Below are 23,166 nucleotides of genomic sequence, written 5' to 3'. Positions count from 1 at the left end.
ACACATCGGCTCTGACACTGTGCTCCTATAGGATGTCATGCTGGTCAGACTGAAATTTACCTGTGAACTTCCACTGGTGTAAGCATACTTATAGGTAGGGCTTACATTGGCTTTTCTACAGAAAACAACAGGTACAGAACAAGGTCAGTTTGGTAGAATAAATTATTTTTAGAACTTGAATGGGCCAAGAAGTTTTCAGAAAGTACAGAGTGGCAGCTGTATCTTAATTACCTGAAGCTGCTCCAAGTCTGGCACCATGTTTAAACATGGGTACTGAAGGGGAATTGCATGCTTTGGTAAGACTGAAAAAAGGTAAACACTTTTTTTTTAAAAAAGGTGCGACTCATGATAAAGTATTTAATGCTGTTTTTATCAAAATCTCCCCTACCAAATAACATGTGTCTTCCTCTTGACACCCTTCTAAATGAGGTAACTGTTAAATCCAGTTTGTAAGTGGAAAAGTAGAGACAGGGACTAAGTGATTTCCTGTAGGTAGCAGAATTATATGAGAATAAGCAGCAAAAGAATTAGAAATGCCCCTTGCTAAGATCGTGTGGTAAATGTTAACCAGTTACTGCTGATAACACCCCTGTCCAGTATGTAGGTAATATTTTTTAGATAGAAAGTTGTGAAATAAAAACAAAACAAAACAAAACAAACTAGAAATGTAACCTTCCCACTCACTACAGTTACTTGCTTTCTCTCGGAACTTCGAGGTGTATTTCAGTCTTCTGCCAGTGACCATGTTCTTTTGTTATGACACAGGTATCTCTTTCCAAAGTTTACTCTCTGTTGGACTGAATTTGTAGAACTCAAGGTACATGTGCCCTGTGAAACCCATCAGTATGTTGAAGCCAACTATGGCCCAGACTGGAAGGTTCCTGTGAAGGTGTGGGACTGGAAGCGCTCACCGTCCAACGTGCAGTACAATGGTGTCTGGCCTGTTGATGAATGGGATGATGTCATTCAAATCTACTGACCACTTGATTGCTAATAGAGCATGCCTGCCATCCTTGAAACTGTCAGTTTATAATTTCCTGTTTTCCAAAGGCATCGAGATCTGTTCCTTTTGTAACTTCTCATCTGTTTCCTAAGGAGACATCTGCCTTTTTTTGCTTAACAGGTACTTCATCATACATCATCTTTAATCTTTTCCCTTAATTATCTAGAAAACTGAAGAGAAGGGAAGCTGAAAAAAAAAGCTGTGCAGAGGGAATAGAGAAGAAATGTTGCAGCAAACTTACAGCCTGTTGACTATTTAAATGTAAACAGTGCTCAGGTGGCTCAGGCTTTCCTGGGATCATCAAAACCTTGGGATTGTTCACTTCTCAAGCTTAAGAGAGGGATAGGGTGGAAAAATCCCTCTTTTTTTCAGAGGAGATCCTGTGAATATTCACCTTTTAATCACCAGAGTTATGAATACCTCAAATGTGCTTGATTTGAGACTGATCTATCCCTATAATATGCAACAGGCTGCTCTTGGGAATGGAATGTTTCTATTACACAGAACCCATGTGACACACCTGCTTTACATGTAGGAGGTACTGGGTAATGGTGTAACACGGAATGAATGAAAGGAGAAACTATCCACATTGTTCATCTTCCAATAACAGTTGGGATTTTGTGAACCAACCACTGCAGGCAATGATGACAGGGGATGTTACCTGCCTTTTTTTTTGTTTGTTTGTTTTTTAATTTTTTAAGAACGTGAAGGTGTATGCCACAGGGATGTCTTTCCCATGGAAAAAGAAACGTTCTAGTTTTGATGTCCCAATTAGTGTGTTCTCCATGTAAAATTTTGACTAGATTTTAGAAAATTACAGCTATCCCTGCTTTCTTACAAGTAGATAGAAATGGGGGTACTGATAATTTTCTGTTTAACTCACATAACAGAGATCTCAGAATCACAGGTATTTTCCGTAAGTGTAAGCAGAAGTGTGTACAAATACCAACCATTCCACTGAATTTGCAGGAGTATAGTTGCAAGTGGAGTGTTAGTGCAACAAGCTTTGCATGGGGAGACACTGGAAGCCTGACAACTCTCTTCTGCTTTTATTGGTGCTTTTGGTCAGTGAAGTAGGCTTTCTTCTTCAGTATTTTGGAGAGGGATAATAGCTTTCATATGAGGATGTGTGTCCAAGTTTGTTCCAGTCCTGCTGTGCAGGGAAAACAGGGGCACTAGAGCTGCTAGTTACGACTGTAATATACAGTACAGACAGGAGCACTTGTGAACTCGTGTCAAAATACTGAATGAAACTCATGTTTAGTTGCAACAAACCTGTATCCATTCTTTCCTGGCTAAAGCAGAAAGGCTATCTGTGGGTCACAGCTTTTCCACCTTTCACTGGGTAGAGGTAGGTTGAGTCTGTGGTTTGCGTTCTGCTGATCTGCAGTTTTCAGCTGTGTATTCAAGTGTGTACAGCTCTGGAGAGATTAAATAGCTACTGCCATGTGGTGGTTTTACTACTGTATCATTCCAGGTGCACTCTAGGGCTTCCCTGCTGTTTTCATCCTGGCGTGTACTACATGCTTTTTCCTGCCAATCCTCTTAGTTCCAGTGGTCTGCCACTGAAGCACTGGAGTAAATTACTCAACTTCTGGCAACAACTTGTCGTGCTGGTTCTTCAGTTGGTATGGTAACTGTGTTAGCTTTGCCTAATTAAGGAGAGAGAGAGATGTAAAATCCTGCTAATGCCATTTACTTGGTGAAGCAAACAGTACATCATAAGGGATAATTTCTCAGGTAGAATTTTTTGTATTTTTTCCTCAAAATGAAAATAGCCAATGTCCTTACAGCTTTTGTGTTCAGAACTCTGTTGTTGTGAACTTCTTTGTTTAATAATGTACAATAAGTTTTTCAAGTGCGATAGATGTTTAAGAGTGAAAGAAAAGATGCTATCAGAAAATTATAGTCCTGTCAAATTTTTGACTTTGTAAATGGAAAGACTAATGGGAAAAAATGCATGTCTTGGAAAGAGAAGATGTCTTAAATAGTTGATTATACCTGTAAGTTATTCTTCAGGTTAAAATATTTTCAGAAGATACACGTGTATATTTAACACTGATTAAAAGAAGGAAAGTAATTTGCAACTCCGGATGTTGTTTTGTCCTTTGTTTTGTCATCTTGAGCAGCATTTAACACATGTCGTTGCAGTTACCATGACATAACGCAGAGACAAATTTTGAACTGTTTCTTACACTGCTTATTGACTGTTTATCTTGAGCTTTTATTGTTTAATAAATAACACACTGTTGAACACAACAGAGATACTTGGAATAAAGCAGGTGCCCATATGTATTAAAAAGGAGCCTGCTATTGCACAAATACATCGCACTCCTGCATGTCTCCTGCCATGCTTTGTGCAGTGCCCTGACTGCAGGTTTCCTGCTCGTAGGATTGCATCCCAAGGAGCAGTGTAAACATCGTAGAACTGGTGCTCTTCAAAGGCACACCACAAGACTGAAGCCTTACTGTTCTCCACAGAGACACCCAGATTTAGGCATTTGTTTCCTGTTAGGTTCTCCTGAATTGCTTTATCTGAAATGGATTCTTAATTCTGTGTTACTTTCCTAGCTTATTAACTGCTTTCATTTTCAAAGTGCTCTGGAGAGAACAATTCTGAAATTCTCTTAATGGCATTCATTTAAGGTCTTAAGCAACACGTGAAGTACCTTGACTTTCAGGTAGCAAACAAATCATGTTACATATGTGTAACTCTTAAAGATAGCAGAGCCTATTCAAGGAATGCCCATGAGCAAAGAATAGGGTTAGCAAGATATTCAAAGCTCCAGAATAACTGTAAAGAAAGATTGAAGAGGTAGGGTTGCCTGAAGAGAAGGGACCATAAAAAGCCATTGTCAAAAGCTGTAAAAGATGGTTGCAAAAAGAAAGGGATATATGTGCTACCTTTCCGTGATTGGTAGGAAATAGAAGTAAATGGGAGGGGTGCCTGAGTGAGTGGAATACTGGAATGTTTTACATGTGGAAATGTGTGAAGCCTTTGACTCTGGGGTTCTCTGAGAGCACATTAGACAAATGTCAGCCAAGTCTGATTACAGTTAAGGATTGACTGTCATTAATCCTATCTTCCAGCTGGAGGGAGTTCCTATCTTCTGTGATTCTGTATCAGTTTTCAGTCACTTACAGCTTTTACAAAATGGAAATTGGAATCATCGTTTGTGTATGAGCTTAAGAAAGGTTGTATTTCTAGAATCAGACATTAGAGCCCAACTGTGGAAATGATAGGAAGCCACAGCATCTTGAACACTTGAAAAATGTGATCATTTCCAAGAGTGCAGTGCAGGTCTTTCAAAGGGTATGTCTGAGCCAGACTGAGAGTGTAGAACAATCTTGTAATTCCTGCACAGAACAGATGATTCTTCACCATGCAGGGCTGTGAGCATCTGCTGGAGATGCCAATGCTTTTCATCTCTCTGGAAGGAATCTTCTGATAAAAGAAGGACCTGTCTATGTTCCATCCCACTCTTTTAAAGTCAGAAATGGAAGCGTGATGATGCAAATAGGAGAGCCATGAAAATATGGTCAAGTCTTTCTCTTCTATCCAAATGAAAAAATAAGTAGGTGATTTTGTTTATGCCCTTTTCCTTGAAACAGAGTATTTGAGATGCTGATTCCCAGCATTAAAAACAAAGTTTGCATCCTTTGCTGCTTTAGAATTCTCTCATCAGAAGTCTGTCAACTCAAGGAAAACAATCTCTGTTTTGCACTGTCAGTTGGAATTGTTCATTTTGCACAGATGAATAAGATGTTAAAAGGAGCAACTTTTGTGTAATAATACAGATATCTTCCTTGTTTAATAATACAGATATTCCTTCCTTCCTTCCTTCCTTCCTTGGACTGCCTTGTCATGGTGCAATGGCTTTCAGGAACTCTGTCCTTTATTACTCATTGGCAGAATTCTCTGAGTTCACACAGCAGTTCAATAAATTCAGGGGCACCTACCTCTCTGTTTAGGCTTGTTTTCTTTCTCTTCATGTAATTCTATCACACTATGTATTGCAGAATAAAATGTGAGAGATTGGAAAGCTTCATGCAAGCACATAAAAGACTATTCAGCACTTGCATTTCATGATCTACATCTGTTTTCATAAATAGGCACCAGCATTCAATTTACATCAGCTGATAATCTTGCTTAATAGCATTAGATTGCCTCGTGGTGAGTTCTCTGGTGTGGCTAGTTTTATACATAAATGTCCTAATGATTTAGACTGCAGCAGGGCACATGAGTTATGAGTTGAATGAGTCTTATTAAATCCAAGTCACTGCTGTAATTAAGGGGTGGGGGTCAGAGCTTTGACCTTGAAACAAGGAAGGCACAATGAAAGCTTTGTTTGTAAAGGAGGGAAACTAACACTGTTGTGGTTGTGCCTCTTTTCCTGGAATAAATCTTTCCTGCAGCTTAAAAGAGAACTCATGTGTTTTATCCAGAATTTACTAGGTGAAATGTGTTGCCAGGTGTTCTGCAGATCATCCTGTGTGCTCATAACATTCCTCTCCCAGCTCTAGAACTTCTGAATATCATTTTTTATCATCAGAGTAATTAGCTTGAATGTTAGTGAGTACAACATACCTGTGTTTCAGAATTCAGGAGCACAGGACACATCACTCAGGGCAATAATAGGTCTGACACAGAACCATACTCTGCAGAGATATTCAGGTTAGTTCTGCAAAAGAAATCAGTTTAGAGCTATGGTTGATAACAAGCTAAATGTCTGGAAGAAATTATGTGATTGCATGTATTCTTGCTGTTTACCAGGAAGAGGGCCCAACTGAGTTTAGGGAGTTATTTTCTTTTTTTTTTTTACTTATTTATTTTCTTACTTTTTTTAGTGGGTTTTTTTGTGTCATCCAAACAATGTTTGACCTACACAATTCAGCTTGCTGAGAGACCTGGTGGAACATCTTTCTTTCATGAGTTATGGATAGTGTTAGCAGGCTAGGGCTGTTATTCTCAGAAGTTTAGTTTCCTGACCTAAGAGTGATTAATAGTGCTTATTTCAGGAAGTCTGGGTTTGCCAAGTAGCACTGAGGTAAAAGGTGACAGGTAGGTATGGATCTCTAACTTGAGACAAAATCCCAGAATCAGAGTGGTGTAGGTTTGATGGGATCTCTAGGGGACATCTGGTCCAACCCTCTTGCTCCAGCAGGGCCACAGGCAGCTCATTCCTCAGAACTGTGTCCAGATGGGTTTTGAATATTTCCAAGGATGGACAATCCACAGATTTTCTGGGCAACCTGTGCCAGTTCTCTGTCACCCTCACAATGAAAAAGTGTTTCTTGATGTTCAGAAGGAACCTCCTGTGTTTCAGTTTTTGTCCATTACCTCTTGTCCTGTCAATGAGCACCACTGGAAAGAACGTGGCTCCTTCCTCTTTGTACCTTCCCTTCAAGTATGTATATACATTGATGAGATCCCCCCTGAACTTTTGGTCAGAAGAGGAAGGTTGAAGAAAATATACCCTTCCCCCCCCCCCCCCCCCCCCCCGATAAATCATAGAATGGTTTGGGTTGGAAGGGACCTTAAAAATCATCTAGTTCCAACCCCCTGCCATGGGCAGGGGCACCTTCCACTAGATCAGGTTGCTCAAAGCCCCATCCAACCTGGCCTGGAAACCTTCCAGGGAGGGGGCAGCCACAACTTCTCTGGGTAACTTGTTCCACTGTCTCACCACCCTCACAGGAAAGAATTTCTTCCAAACATCTAATCTAAATTTGCCCTCTTTCAGTTTAAAAGCATTACCCCACATCCTATCACAACCCTCACTGATAAAGAGTCCCTCAGCATCTTTCCTTTAGCTCCCTTTAAGTACTCAAAGGCCACTAGAAGGTTTCCCCAGATCCTTATCTTCTCTAGGCTGAACAACCCCAACTCTCTCAGTCTGTCCTCAAAAGGGAGGTACTCCAGCCCCCTTATCATCTTCACAGCCCTCCTCTGGACCCTCTTGAGCAGTTCCATGTCCTTCCTATACTGGAGTCCCCAGAGCTGAACACAGCATTCCAAGATGGGATCTCAGAAGAGCAGAGTAGAAGGGGAGAATCACCTCCCATGACCTGCTGGCCACACTTCACTTTTCTTGATGCAGTCCAGGGTACAGTTGGCTTTCTGGGCTGTGAGCACACACTGCTGGCTCATAGACTGTTTTCCATCCACTAACAAGCCCAAGTTCTTCTCAGGGCTGCTCTCAATCCACTCATCACCTAGCCTGTGTTTGTGCTTGGGATATCAGATTTCCCTGACCCATTTGCAGGACCTTATACTTGGTCTTGTTGAACTTCATGAGGTGTGCACAGGCCCAGCCCTCAAGCCTGTCAGGGTCCCTCTGGATGGCAGCCCTTCCCTCCAGTGTGTCGACCACACCACACAGGTGGGTGTCATCAGCATACTTGCTGAGGGTGCACTCAATCCCACTGCCCATGTCACTGACAAAGATGTTAAACATTACTGGTCCCAATACCAACCCTGAGGAATGCCACTCGTCCCTGGTCTCCATTTGGACATTGAGCCATTGACTGCAACTCTTTGCGTGTGACCATCCAGCCAATTCCTCATCCACTGAGTGGTCCATCCAGCAAATCCAGGTCTCTCCAATTTAGAGACAAGGATGTTGTGCAGGACAGTATCAAATATTTTGTATAAGTCCTGGTAGATGACATCTGTCGCTCTTCCCTTATCCAACAACACTGTAATCCCATTGTAGAAGGCCACCAAATTTGTTAGAGATGATTTGCCTTTAGTGAAGCCATGTCAGCTGTCACCAATCACCTCCTTATTTTCTATGTGACTTAGCATAGTTTCCAGGAGGATATGCTCCATGATCTTGCCGGGTACAGAGGTGAGACTGACTGACCTGTAATTCCCCAGGTCTTCCTTTTTTCCCTTTTTAAAAATGGGGTTTATATTTCCCTTTTCCAGTCAGTGGGAACTTCACAGGACTGCCATGATTTCTCAAATATGATGGATATTGGCTTAGCCACTTCATCCACCAGTTTCCTCAGGACCTGCAGGTACATCAGGTCCCATGGACTTGTACACCTTCAGATTCCTTACATGGTCCTGAACCTGATCACCCATGGTGGGTGGTAGTTCATTCTCCCAGGCCCTACCTTTGCATTCTGTGAATTGGATGGTGTGGCTGGAGCCCTTGCCAGTGAAGACTGAGGCAATAAAGTTGTTGAGTACCTCAGCCTTCTCCTTGTTGGCTGTAGCCAGGTCTCCTGTTTTGCTCATCAAGGCAGGGTCATAGTTTCTTTCATCTTCCTTTGTTGTCCTATGTACCTGAAGAAGCCATTCTTGTTATTTTTTACAGCTCTATCCAAGTTCAGCTCCAGCTATGCCTTGGCTTTTCTGACTGCCTCCCTGCACTCTCAGGCCATATCCCTACAGTCTCCCTGTGATGTGGCCTCCACTGCCTATGCATTTTGGTTTTGTATTTTAGTTTGGCTGAGAGGTCTTGACTTAGCCAAGCTGGCCTCCTGCCTTCTTCCTGAATGTTGAGATTGAGAGCTCTTGCACCCTAAGAAAAATGTCCTTAAATATCTCCCAACTCTCATTCGCAACTTTATCTCTGAGGACAGTTTGCAAAGGGATCCCATGCACTACTGCCCTAAACAGCTGAAAGTTTGCCTTTCTGAGGTTTAGGGTCCTGACTCCACTTTTTACTCATCCTGTACCCCTCAAGATTGAGAATTCTACGAGGGTATGATCACTGCAGCCCAGTCTACCTCCAGTCTTGACCTATCTGACAAGTTCTTCCACATTAGTGAGCAACAGGTCCAGTAGTGCCTCTCCTCAGGTTGGGGTGTCCATCACCTGTACTGGGAAGTTGTCAGCCCAAGACCACTCCAGGGGTTTCCTGGACTGCTTGTACTTTGCTGTGTTGTTTTTCCAACAGATGACTGGGTGGTTGAAGTCACCTGTTAGGATCAGGGCCTGCAAGCATGGTGCTTCCTGCAGCTGAATAAAGAACTCTTCATTGACCTTCTCTTCTTGATCAGGTAGCCTGTAGTAGACACCAACCAAAAAGTTTCCTTTGTTGGCTTGGTCTCAAGTGTTCACCCAGAAGCTCTCAACCTGGGTACTGCTGTTCTTTAAAGACAGTTGTGTGCAATCAATCCTGGTTTTGGCATAGAGGGAAACTCCTCCACCTCTCTTTCTTTGCTTGTCCCTTCTGAACAGTTTATAGCTGTCAATCACAGCACTCCAATCGTGTGATTCATCTCACCATGTTTCTGTGATAGCAATCAGGTCATAGTGTTACAAACAGGCAGTGGCTACATGCTCTTCCTGCTTGTTTCCCATGCTGTATGGATTGGTATAGAGGCCTCTCAGCTGGGCTATTGGCCACATCACCTTTCTCTAGGAATTTGCCCTAATTCCCTTGAGCCAATTCACAGGTGTGTCCCTGCTGTTTCCTAATGCCTTAGTAGTCCCTGGCTCTTCTCTAGTGCTTAGAATTCCATCCCTTTCCCTGACTAAGCCTAATTTAAAGCTCTGTTTATAAGTCCAGCCATCTTGCTGCCCAGGACACTCTTACCCCACTGGGTCAGTTGAGCCCTGTCAGCTGTCAACAGGCCTGATTTCTCAAAGGTATGCCCAAGACTTTGAAGTCAAGACTTTGAGCTTGGCACCAGCTATGCAGTCATTCATCTGTTATATCCATCTTCTTTTTCTTGAACCTCCTTCTCCAACAGGGTGGATAGAGGGGAACATCATCTGTCCTACCAATCCCTTTAACATTGTTCTGAGGAACATAAAGTCTTTTGATATTTCTGAGTTGTCTTGTTGCAGTATCATTCTACCCTACTTGGAATAGTAGGAGCAAGTGATAGTCCACAGACTTTACCAGGCCTGACAGTGTCTCCATGACATCACATATATGAGCTCCCAGCAGGCAGCAAACTCTATATAGACATTGTCAGGATGACAAACGGGTGCTTCGGTGCCTCTTAGCAAGGAGTCTCCAATTACTAACACCCTACATACTTTTCTGGTGGTACTGGTTCTCATGCAAGTGGGTGGTTGGGCCAGATTTGCACAGTTGGCCTTTCCTGGGTCTTGTGTGTTACTCATTCTCTTCATTCTGCATCTCCAAGGGCACCATATCCATTACACAGAGGCACTTCAGGCGGAAGGGAAAGATTCCTCCCCCTCCTCTGAGCAGAGATAAGACTTTAGTCTCCTTTGTCTTGTGAGTCAGTTGAGTCTGTCAGCTCAGGGTTGGAAGCAATTTTATTTTCCCTTTGCAAAGACTTAAGGCAAGGCTGTCCCTCAGCTTTTGACGGCACATAATACCACACATCGATCTTTCACTCAGATTCCTGGATACTGTGCTGCCTGTTAAGCTCCTCATGTAACATGGCAAATTGCTTGAAGTGTTCATCCAGCTGGGCACACTTGCACCCGTGACATTCACCTCTGTATTTGGACCCTAAAAGAACTTCCAGGTTCTGGATTTCCATGTAACTTTGGGTCTGGGCAGCTCTTTCAGTTCTTGGGAAGAAAGTCTGGGTGTGGGTGTCCACACAGGGGGATTTTATCACTACGGGGTTTCAGTTACAGCTATGTAGTTGTGGCAGATGGACACAAATTTGTTTCAGGAGGATGCTGCCTCTCTTTGGCTCCCAGAATAATAAATAAAACAGGAGATGGTGATAATGGACATGAAGAAGACTGAGGTACTCAAGAACTTTTTTGCCTTGATTTTCAACAGTAATCTCTCTTCCCATATGTCGTGGTCTGCTCAGAGTGCAACCGAGCACCATGTGGCTGCTCACTTCCCTCTTTTCAAGATTCAAGATAGGACAGGGCAGGATAAAACACCCATTATGGTCATGAGCAAAAGGCAGACTCATTAGAGGAAGAAAAAAAAGAACATAGTTTTATTACAGACACTAATAACAACAACATTTGACATAGTAAGACAGTGAGAAGCATTATCACATCCTGAGAACACCTTCCCCCCACCCCTCCCTTCTTCCCGGGCTCAGCTCTGCTCCCGATATCTCTACCTCCTCCCCCAGCGGTGCAGGGGCAGGGGATGGGGGGTGTGTGCAGTCAGTGCTGCCTCTTCTTTCATCTTTGGTGGGGGAAGCTTCTGGAACTTCTTTCCCCTGCTCCATCATGGTCCCCCTCTCACAGGAGACAGTCCTCCACAAACTTTCTCTGACTTGAGTCCCTCCCTTGGGCTGCAGCCCCTCTCAAGCTGCTCCGGTGTGAGACATCCTCACGTGTTGTTATCCTCCTGGTGATGAACTACAGCAGTGGGATCTGCCTCTTCTCCTAGGGTCCCAGCCCATTTCAGGCATAGACACCTTAATTGCCACATGAAGCCACCCCACAGGCCGTAAATCAGTGTCTGCTCCACTGTAGATCTCCATGGGTGGCAGGGGGGGCCGCCCTGCTGCCTCCCCACAGGATACAGGGGGGTCTCTGCTCCAGCACACCTCCCCCCTCCTTTCTTCCTCCGTTCCTCCACTGACCTTGGGGTTCACGCAGCTGCAGCAACTCCTCCTCACCAGTCCCACTGGCCATCACCACGTCCCTTCTTAAATACGTTATCGCAGAGGCGCAGCCGATTGTTTTGGTGCAGAGGTGGAGCTGACTTGGAGCTGGGGGAGCCTCAAGAAACTTCTCACAGGGGGAGGCCCCTATAGCCACCTCCCCTGCTACCAAAAAACCCCACCACTCACTCAAACGCAAGACATCACATCTCTCGAGTCTCTGAACGTCATGTTAGGGGCTGGGGGAACAAAGTTCCTCCCATCATAGGAAAAGATCAGGTCTGAGATCATTTGAGGAATGTGGATATACACAAGTCCACGAGAACTGATGAAATATAAGCCCAGGGTCCTGATGGAGCTGACAAATGTAGTCTCTAAGCTGCTCTCCATCATATCTGAAAAGTCATGGCAGTTAGGCAAAGTCCCCAGTGACTGAAAAAAGAGAAACATGGTGCCCATTTTTAAAAAGGGTAAAAAGGAGGATCCTGGGAACTACTGACCAGTCAGCCTCACCTCTGTGCCTGGTAAGATCATGGAGCAGATGCTCCTGGATGCTATGCCAAGGTGTATGGAAGACATGGAGGTGATTAGAGACAACCAACATGGCTTCACAAAGGGCAAATCATGCCTGACAATCTGGTGGTCTTCTATGCTGGAGTGACTGCTTTGGTGCATAAGAAAAGAACAACTGATAGCATTTATCTTGACTTCTGTAAGGCCTTTGATACAGTGCCCCTCAACATCCTTGTCACTAGATTGTAGAGCTACGGGTTTTGATGAGTGGACTGTGAGAAGGATAAGGAATTGGCTGGATGGTCACTTCCAGAGAGCTGCAGTCAACAGCTCAATGTCCAAATAGAGATCAGTCAGAGTGTCCCTCAGGGGTCTGTATCTGGACTGGTACTGGTCAGTATCTTAATTAAGGACAATGGCAGTGAGATCGAGTGCACTCTCAGCAAGTTTGTAGATGACACCACACTGAGTAGTGCAGCTGATATGCTTGAGGGAAGAGATGTCATCCAGAGGGACCTTGGCAGGTTTGAGAAGTGAGCCAAAGTGAACCTCATGAAGTTCAACAAAGCCAGGTGCAAGTTTACATATTGGAGTGGGGGCAATCCCCAGTATCAATACAAACCAGGGGTCTGTAATTAAACTAAGAGCATAGATTTATATTAGCTATAATGAAGACATTATTTCCTGTGAGGGTGGTGAGACAGTGGAACAAGTTACCCAGAGAAGTTGTGGTTGTCCCCTCCTTGGAAGTGTTCAAGTCCAGGTTGGACGGGGCTTTGAGCAACATGATCTAGTGGAAGGTGTCCCTGCCTATCGCAGGGGGGCTGTGACTAGTTCATCTTTAACAGTCCCTTCGAACTCAAACTTGTTCTGTGCTTCTGTGATTCTATGGTGTTCTGGTTCTATGAATGCTGCACCAGAGTCCACCCAAGGCTCTTGGAGTGATCTTGGACATAAGAGAATAGAAGGGAAGGGATTTTTCTGGGAACAGTGTCTTCCTGATAGCCAAGTGCTAGGGTTCTGGAGCAGTTCTTCCATGGTGATGGGTCTCATCAAAAACTTTACAGCTGAGATACAGTTGGCAGCAATGACTTTTGACAGACTCTGTAGAAGCCACTGACAGAGCTTGCAGGCCAGTCTGAAAGTAGGCTGAGCCTTGCAGGTAAAGAAGAAAGCACAGCTGACATACAGATTTTGTTGGCCTTAACACTAAGCTAAGGTACTACAGGAGGACAACATACTTAAGAAGTATTTGATACTGAAGAGCCTTTGAAGTACTGCCAGAGTGAAACAGGATTTGTCATGAGTGAAAATTTGACTTGCTGGGCTGCTCAGTAGGAAGAAAATAGATCACTATGAAGAAAATAGACCACTTAAGACAGTTTCACAGAGTAATACAATTTCCATCTTGCAGCTGGGTAAGGTGAAATGAAAACTAGTGGGATGCTCTTGAAGGTCACTTTTTGGTTTAGAGATTTCTTTTTTTAAATGTTACCAAATTTTAATTTATTCCAGTAAGAAATAAATCAGAAAAATAGAAATACTGTCTATGAGCTGTTATGATCTGTATGAAATCAACTTTAAATAGCTGGTTCCTGGAGGACTACCCGACTGTCATGGAATTAGTGCTGTTTGATGTATACTTCTTGGGCCACCTTTTGTGTTGATGGGCACAGCTACATGAGAAAAGCTTTATAAGGGGGCTTGACTTTCAGCTGACTGACAAAAAGTCACAGAATGTTTTGGAGGATGGAAGCTTGAAATGGGTATTGAGGCACTCTGAACTAGATGATGTCAAACTCAAGTGCTGGCCATGGCTTTACACATGGCTTTACATAGTCTTCATCTGTGTGTGAAAGATTTGCTCCAGCAACTGGAAAGAAGAGGCAGCAGATGCAGCTGGGATCCCCTTAAACAGACTGTGCTCTTCTGCAGCTATTACACCCTTTTATCTAATGCATAGGTCCCTTAGTCTTGGCTATAACCATTTCCAGGACATTGTCTTCTGATTTTGGATACTTGCCACTACAGCACTGTCCTGAGGACTAGGCTCTAGACTCCTTGAAAACTGAAGTCAGGGCTCTGAGTCCACCAGCATCCTTCAGTTGGCATGCTTAGCCTACAGTGGCTCTTTTCTGCAGTCCTCCCATCTGTTACAGGAAAGTTGGTTGGTCACTGTTGTGAGTTGGCAGGGAGCCAACTCCTGTTGGTCACTGTCAGTGAGTTGGCAGGGAGCCACAGGGAAAAATCAGTTATTCCTGAACTTGCTGCCCCCTGTCTTACATAAACGAACCTGCCTGTAATGTGTCTAGGACAAAGGCATTTGTTGAGACACCTTTGAAGACAGACTAAACAATTGGTCTGTTTGGAGGAAGAAGAAAAGCCAGAGGTTTCAAGGAAAGCTGAAGCCTTGTTGTGGTAAATAAGAAACAATAGGTTTAAATTGCAATGAAGAAGAACCATGTTGCAGTGGGGAAAACTTGAGCAGGCTGGTGGGGTTCTGTTTACAGCAGCAGCCTGTAAACTAATTTTCATGCCTTGGGAAGAACAGATCTTGCACAGCTTTAGGGCAAATTGGTAAGCACTGGCAAGGCACAGATAACATCTCCAGGCAGCAGGCCTCTATTTGCAGCAGCTGGGATACCAGAACAGAAAGGATGCACTGCAAATTTGTAGTAAGAGGGCCTGGAGCATACATTGTCAGTGTCACACTGCTATACTTAGGTGAGGGGTGTGACCTGGTCACTGTGCACTGACACAGGACACCGCGGAGATGCCACCATGCAGCAAAGAGAGCCCAGGCTCCTAAGGAGAACATGCAAAAATGTCACAGAACTTAAGTAGCACGAATGCTAATCAAATTTAATCTCAATCCTGAAGAAAAAAGATAATGAAGCTTTTCTCCTTTCAATACGTAGGCACTAAAGGCTTAGATCCAAGCTGTAAGTGTTGATAGAGAAAATGCGTGGGTGGCATCTATGTCACCTGAGTGGAGTTGTATGATAAACACTGTAATCAGAAATTTTTCCTAATGAAGCCTGCTGTGAAAGTGTCAAAGCAGTAGTGCAAAGTAGGATATTTCTCAGATCAAAGTAATTGGAAGCTTATTCAAATTCATTAGTAGTGTACACCACTGGCTTTAAGCCCATTGAGATGAACTGGGTCACACCTATGTACCTCCACAAATGCATGTGCTGCTTCAGATTTTTGCAGTGTCCTCGATCCCAAAGCTAGAAACAGCAGAGATAATGGCCTGCAGCTGGGCAAAACGTGCTTTTGCACAGGAGCAAAGGGAACATGGAAATAGTACCTGGCATATGCAGAAGAGACATGCAGTATATTCAGAGGTAATGGGGAGTAACAGGGCAGAGAACTGAAGGCATGTCAGCAAATCATACCAAGGTGCAGGGAGATCCTAATGTAAGCAAGTAGAAGCCACCACCATTAGCATCCCACCTTTTAATATCCCACCTGTTAGTAAAGCTGAGGACTTTTTTCTGTATTCAATCTTCTCTTTTCTTGTACTGTAAGAATTACACGTAGGCTGCTACTGAGACCATACTGGTCTCTTTGCTGTCTGTGAACTGTACAGCTTTTCCCCTGCCAGGTCAGAACAAAGCCCCCGGCACATCCATTATGGCTGCAGGTATTGGTTTTCAAAACAAAAGACAAGAACAAACTGAATATTTCTTCCCAGGAAAGCCCACCCACTCACTTTGCAAGACTCCTGCTCCCGTTCCTCTGCCCCACGGTGTAACAAGACCCACAGTGGATGCACCCCGTCCCTTAAGTCCCACAGCCCAGGAACACAGCACTGGCCTTGCTGGTACCAGACCTCAGGCTCTGCACCGAGTTTGCAAGGCTCTGGGCAGAGGAGGCAACAGAACTCGGTGGACACCAGTAAAACCTACGAGTTTTACTTTTTTGTTCTGATTCTCCTCCCCGTCCCACTGGGAGTGGTGAGGAGTGAGGGAGGAGCTGCGTGGTACTTAGCTACTGTCTGGGGTTAAATCATGACACCTGGCTGCCTGAACCTGGGAGGGCCAGGGAAAATCCCCCAAAGGCTCTGGGGTTGGGCACCAAGAGTTGCAGAGAACAACTCCCCAGGCATGACACCAGTACCAACAACAGCTTTGCATGATGCTCCAGATCTCCCAAACTTGCTCATCCAGAGTGCGAGCATGAGCCATCTGGGTGAGACTCGGTGCCTGCACATAATCAGCGAGGGACATGTGGCTGCAATCCATTGCTCAAGGATATCACCATTCATCACTTGAAGATGCTGCAGCTGATCCCTTGCTGACATCAGAACCCATCGCTCAGTGATGTCACCGTCCATCACTCAGGAATGTCACAACAGGCCATCCTCGACCATGGTGCACTTACACATATACAGTGTTACTGCAGTGCCACTGTCCCCACCATTCCCCCATCTTTTGACTTGTGCTTCTCATTGGTGTTTTATGCCCATCACTGAGGCTTTATCTGTGTCTTCCCAGGGCCCCATCAGGTTGCCCTGGCTATGGCAGATGTCTCCAGGCACATATGGCAAGAAGGTTCATTTGAAAACACCTCGTGCCTCCCTGGGAGGCTACAGAACAGTCCCACAGCCTCTCCCCACACCCCAGCACTGCTTACCAGCCCTCTGGGCTCCCCTGCTTCTTCCCGCTGCGGGTCACAGGCAGCTCTTGGTCACTTTCTTGTGGGACTGGTGTTTGGTGTCCACCAGGACCCCTGGGTCTTTTTCTGCCAAGGTGCTTTCCAGCCAGGCAGCAGCATGTGCTGGTGGCTGGGGTTGTTCTTCTCCAGGTGCCAGACTCTGTACTTCCCTTTGCTGAACTTCATAAGGTTCCTGTCAGCCCATTTCTCCAGCCTGCTCAGGTCCCTCCAGATGGCAGCATGAATCAAACAGTCCTCCCAGTTTGGTGTCATGTGCAAACTTGAAATTCCAGCAGGGACTCCCACATGGCAGGGCATGTCCCATGGGTTTTCATGCTGTTCCAAAATCATTTCAAGGAAGATGTATGATGACTTTGTTGCAATTTGGTTTAGACTCTCAAAGTGGACTCAAAACCTGAGGTGTCAACATTACACACTTTGAACAGTTGTGGTGCTTCAGTCTCCTTGCTTCTCACCAGCACATCCAGTTCTATTTTACTTCTATTCACTTTAAAACCAAGATAAACCAACTGGCCCTTCTTGATATAAAGTAATAAATTACAGCACCTTTTGCTCAGTCACCCCCTTTCAGAAAAGTCAAAAGTCTTGGGTATAGCAGCCTCCACACAGAGCTACTGCTGAACTCTGTGGCCTTTCCTCCTGAGTCAACACTAGTCCTTGTTTATCACCACCACTGTCCAGAGAAGTATCACAGAAGCCCGTTGGGGTAGCAGGAACATCTTCTGTTGACAAATCTGCATGTTTGCTCTTTGGGTGCTTGTAATCATCTCACATTGTCAGCATTCAGTCTTGGTTACTAGTTAGTAACAACCTTTCCAGCTGCACTGGGAGAGGGATTTCTGAATAAACAAGGAAAGGGAGAGAAGATTAAATAGGTGACAGCCGATAAAGACAGGAGCCAGGCCAGAGCTGTGGGTTTTTAATTAATTATTTTATTTTGGGAAGCCAAGATACATTTGTGGCATGCAGGAGGGTGCACTCCATGACTGACCAAATACATGGTGCTTTATCCCCTGGGGAAACGATTTTTCTTTATCTATACAGATGAAGGCCTCGCAAACTTATTTTTACATGTTCCTTTCTAACCATATTCACAGAGGAAATTCACAGAAATCCCAAGGTCTTGTCTATGCATGAAAAGACACTGTTTGAAATAAGCAATAGTATTCCCAAGCACACCCACTATGACTATGGTTATACTGGCACACAGGCATTTATTCCAGAGCAGATACACTTTAGCGGGAAAGTGAGTAAACTGAGAACACACCTGCAATCTGAACTCACATTCTGGTCCACAAAGGAAGAATTATACCAGTAGAGATTATACTCCCATATCCCTTCAGGTAAGGGGATGCAGTGGGTTCTGGTGCATTATTTGGAAGAAAAGGAGTAATTTTTCTTGGTGCATGCTTTCTCAATCCCAGGGGCTGACTTCTGCAGCAGTGTAATGTAGCTTCTACCTCCCTACTGTCAAAGGATATGGCATCCTGCTCCACATTTGGAAAGAAAAGGCACATTTCTGTGACTCATAGTGTTAGCACAGGCAGGAAAAAGGATGTCAATAGGGCTTTTAGCTTTTGGTTGGAGGTGACGTTGCAGTGTTCTCTGGTGTTGGCATTTTGAACTGTGAGTCTAATAAAGACATGTAACATACCTGTGAACACAGGAGCATCACTAGTGAGGGAGTGTGGGGCCCACCTCCATCAGAGACCTTGGCATGTGCTGTCTGTAGCCACTTGTGGTGACTCACCTACACAGCTGATGCTTTTAGCACCCCATGGCTCTTTGCTGTAGCAACTTACTTGGGTTTACAATGCCTCTACAATGCATTCAATTTTTTTGTTCAGAAAAAGTACCTGTTTTTTCCTACTGAGATCAAACTTTTGCTAAGGGACAATGTGCTGAGACCATTTTTAGCATCTTCATTACTGGTCTTTTACGGCCACTTTATTAAGAGCAGCTAATGAAGTCACCCAATCAATCTGCTGCCTCTCAGTCCTCCTCAGGCCTGCCTTTCCCTGTTGTACAGCAGAGCTGTTCTGACCTAGGAGTCATGGTCCACAATATCTCCTGTGAGCATGCCAAGGAAGGTCCCAGAAAATAACATTACCTGTTCTTGTTTCTGCTGCCTCATCTTCCAAGTCCTCTTCAGTATCACTTACAAGGCACTCTGATTATTAACCAGTCCTTATTAATATCTGGCAGACTGACATGAAGCTGGTTGAAACCTGGAGCTGGATGCTTCTGATGTTGTCCAGAGTGGTGACCAGACTGCCACATCTCCCATTTCACTTCTTGAAATATGGGGTGTCAGAAGCACTTGCACTGAAGAGATACAAGGCTTTGTCACTGGGGTCGAACAAGCCTGGATTTCACTTAAAGATGGCCCTGAAATGGAGGAACCTGTGTTTGAAATGGGGCTAATGCAACTTTTGTTCGTGGTCACTGGTGCTCATGCAGAGGGTTGGAGTCCTTAAAGAAAAGGTCTGAGTAAGACAGAGTTGTACCTGCTCATAATACTAATTGGTGACTTTACTCCATGATGTTAGCAAGCAGTAAGGCAAAATGCTAAGCCCTACCAGAGTACTTTCTGTCTTGCTAAGGTCTTTCTGCCAGCAAGTCCTAATAAAAGCATGTGCAGCAATGGCAGCTGGAATCAACAGATTACACATGTTAAGTGACTTCACAATTGCTCTGTCTGTCAAAATGTATAAGAGCTTGTGTTGTTAATAGTTTGTATTTGTGTGGCTGCCTTTCCTGTGGGTCTCTCCATCCAGGTTGGACTGGAGAGGGACTTAATCTGAATTTCTGTATGAGACTTGAATAAAGCCCAGGGTCTTGTCTGTGCAGAAATGGCCATCTACCTCCTGGAAAGGCAGTACCTTCTGTACAGAAGAGTCTTGGGTCTGGTACATACCCTGCTAATGCTGAAGGTGCTGAGAAGAAAAAAGGGAAAGAGGGAGCACTGGGGGCGGTTCTAATTATTTTCCATTATTCAGCAAGGCTGCTTTACAGCAAAATGCCTGACTAAGGCCGGTTTGTAGAGGGAAGAGAGAAGACTGCCTGGGGTTTGGGAGTCCCTAGTACTTTGCATGTTAGTGGACATTTTTTTAATATGTGAGGAAAGGGGGAAACATGAATCAGAGGGAAACATGAATGAACTCCTCCTTCCTGATCTGATCCTTAGCTGGTACAAAGAAGGAAGGCTGCTGATGCCAGCCTACCTGCTCTGGTTTACACCAGAAGGGGCAAATTCAAACCACCCACCAGGTGAGCATTGCTGTCCTCCCACATAGTGCAGCTCAGGACCATGGCTCTAACCATGACCACTCTCAGCGGGGAGGTTTCAGGCTATTATTCCTTGTCCTCCCCAGACTTCCCCCACTGCTTCTCATCCTCAGTCTGTGCTCCATCCCAGAGAGCTGGAACACAATCAGGGAGCTTTATTTATAGGGGGAAAATAATGTCAGTAGGGGCAGGCAGAGGTGTGTGAGTAGAAATGGTTGTGCTGATAAGCCTTCCGACTGCATTTTATTTTACTGAGGTTCTTAACAAATAATCTTTATGAAATGAAAACCTGGCTTATCAGACTAATGCAGATTGTCTGAAATCCTTATCTCCACGGGCCAGTTAGCTGGAGTGATCCCCTTTTCACAATGAATAGAGAATGAAGAGCTGCACAGAAGCCTACCCCTCCTCCTTCCAATCATTGCCATTTACTGGCAGTGAACTGAACAGCTTTGATTTTCAAACTCATAAATAACGCAGTGGCTTCAGAGCTGAGCTGTCCTGTGTTTTGAAACAGTTGTTCAGCTGCGCAGGGAGCCTGAGTTGGCTGAGAGGGGCACAGGAGTAGGGCTGGAAAAGGAAAAAAGAAGTCCCTAGTTTGTTGCACCTTTCTGAGAAGAACAGTATATGTTTAAGCCAACTTGTAATGCTAGAGATTGCATGATCTCCTCACACACACCTAGACATCCCTGCCTCTAACCATTGTCAGTGGACCTGGCCCCTGCCATCTGAATATGTTTCCTTGGCATGTTTTTTCTCAATATCTTTGCCTGCTGTGTGCTAGAAAGAAGCTGCTGCTATTTGTAAGTTGAAGATTTATGATGAGAAATGTGCCCACTGCTCAGGAGAAGGCTTTTCTTCATTCTGTTCATACTGCATATGTATTTCATATACCTCCTGTGGGTCAGGTTTGTGTGCCTGGTGAACAGATGGCAGCTAAATAGCTCTACTGCCTTTTCCAGGAACAGAAGCATGGAAAAAAAATAATAGCAGCTGTGGGGAAGTTTGATTGTTCTGGATGCTGAGCTCTGGGGAATATACAAAAAAGTTCATATCTGGGAACACACGGTGGAGCAAACAGATGCTGCTGTTGTCTCTGTGTGTCTGTGATCTGTGGTGCCGTTCTCCCTTTCTGGAACACCAGGCAACACCAGATGATCTGCACCAGGTCCTAGCTCTTTAATTCCAAAGTACTGAACAGGCCTGTATTAAAGTGACATGACCTAGTGAAGAAGGGGCCTGACTTTTATCCATAAACATATGCAAGTTCTCTCATATCTATTTTGCCTTTTTTACTTTTAAATGTTTTTCTGCTCAAGAGGCAAGGGTCTGCATTCAGCATTTGGTGCAAGGGGAACTCACTAAGCTACAGTTGTACAGAGAAATAAGGGTCTGTAGGAAACAGGTTTCACACAGCATGCGCCACAGAGAAAAGCTAGTGGAGGTCCTGTCAGCTCCTCATTCCTCTTGGCATCTGGGCAGATGCCAGTGTGAAGGATTAGTTTAACAACAGAGATGAACTTCCTCAAAGCAGGAGAGCTTTTGTACCCCAGGATGCAGTTTATCCCTTTGTATTGATCCTGGGTAATTGCTAAATCCTAAATCCAGGAATACGAATTACGCAAAAGCATGGAAATACCTTGGTGATACCTCTACTGTGGAGCATGGAGATTTTGCTACCATAGAGTACACTGGGCATCTTGGACAACAGGCTACAATTGCACAGATGCAATTGCTGTCCAGCTTTGCACATTTTGCAAACCAAATCGCATCAGCCAGCAGCTGGGAGGAGTTATTGTTTCCAAGAAGCACTAAGGTTTGAGTCCTGGTCTCTGTGCAACATACAGTGAAAGGGCAGCTCTCTCTGCTGCAGCTCCTCAAAAAAAAAACGCTCAGTGGTGATTACTGTATATGTGCTGCCAGCACACACAAAATCTCATCTGGTGGCTGTTTCTCAGCTTTTGTTCTTGTGCTTTTCCCCCCGAAGTCAGAAATGGTTTCCCCTTTTTGCTTCAGAAGAGAAGGAGAAATTGGGTAAACAAGTGGGCAGGAAGACTTCATGATACTCTGCAATCACCTTATTTAACTAGACCACTATGCAGCATTATGTATTCACACTGCTGTTGGTAGGAGTAAGAAAGACACATTGCACTGCAAATCTGTTTAGGTGGTATCTGTGAATGTCAGCTGTCATTTGGGTCTTCAGAGACCCCCAGACAAATACAGCAGTCATAAGTGAATATGTAAAGCAACACCAGCATCTCCAGACCTAGCTCTGAGGATGGAGTGTGCTCCTGGAAACAAAGACTCACAATTGGTCTTAGGTGATTATATTGCAGCATTTCTACTGGAGGATTAAATTTGTGTCTCTTTTTCTAGAAAGTCCAGGTTTTGTTTCCTTGGAAGGCTCAAAATCCACTTATAGTTGCCTAGCCTTACAGATGCCCCACTGTACAATGGAAAAATGTCCGAATTATTCCTCTTTCCCTGGCTTTGATGTGAATGTGTGTGGGAGGGTCCAGCTCATGCTACCTGCTATTTCTCCTGATTTACAGGTCTGTGTAAATTATTATTATTATTATTTTTTTTTCTCCTAATTTACAGGTCTGTGTAGATTAGGAGAATAAAACCAGTTCTTTCCATTATACACTTAACATGTTTCTCAGTTTAGAGTTTCACCCCTTTGTCATGGGTGGACATTTGGAGTGCACACCAGGTTCTGTTGAAACCAGCAGCTGAACTCTTCTTGCCTTGCCAGGACGTGAAATTCATCCATCTCCCCCTCCTTCTGGGACAGCTTGACTTAACCACGGTTGATGCACTTATGTGCTGCTGAATTTTGTAATATGTCCAAGGAGCTATGGCGTTCATCTTCTCGTCAGGTTTTTTTAGCCTCTCTGCTGAGTTGCTACAGGAGAGTTAGCTGCTCTCCTATATGGGAGGTCTTGGACTGTGTTTGTGGGAGAGCTGTTTTGCAGGCTTATTCCTTCTCCACAAGCATACAGCTGGGTTGCTGCAGTGGGTCCTGCTGCCCTTCCCACAGCTGTCATCTCAGCCATGTCCCTGGATAACTGGACCATATGGCAGCTTGTGAACAATAAAAAGATAATATGCTGGGTGTGAGGCTTCACAAGCCCTGAGCATACTCATCCCTACGTCACGAC

General features: G+C 44.5%; 1 protein-coding gene across 2 annotated transcripts in view; it reads left to right on the top strand.

Moving 5' to 3' along the window:
* The window catches only part of FKTN (fukutin), a 57,872-nt gene that overhangs the window by 15,067 nt on the left and 19,639 nt on the right, over positions 1 to 23,166 (top strand). The window contains exon 9 of one of the 2 annotated variants that reach the window (XM_009965177.3): positions 766 to 3,090. The exons of the other annotated variant lie outside the window; for it this stretch is intronic. Coding sequence (XP_009963479.2) covers positions 766 to 979 — 214 coding nt within the window. The 3' untranslated portion in view covers positions 980 to 3,090. Of the gene's footprint in view, positions 1 to 765; positions 3,091 to 23,166 lie in introns of those variants that run through there. 2 annotated transcript variants of the gene reach the window in all.

The sequence above is a fragment of the Tyto alba genome, unplaced genomic scaffold (assembly GCF_018691265.1).
Source record: "Tyto alba isolate M040663 unplaced genomic scaffold, T.alba_DEE_v4.0 Super-Scaffold_13, whole genome shotgun sequence".
NCBI classification, from domain to species: domain Eukaryota; kingdom Metazoa; phylum Chordata; class Aves; order Strigiformes; family Tytonidae; genus Tyto; species Tyto alba.
Note: the sequence above shows the minus strand (reverse complement) of the source record. Positions and strands in the feature narration are given on the sequence as shown.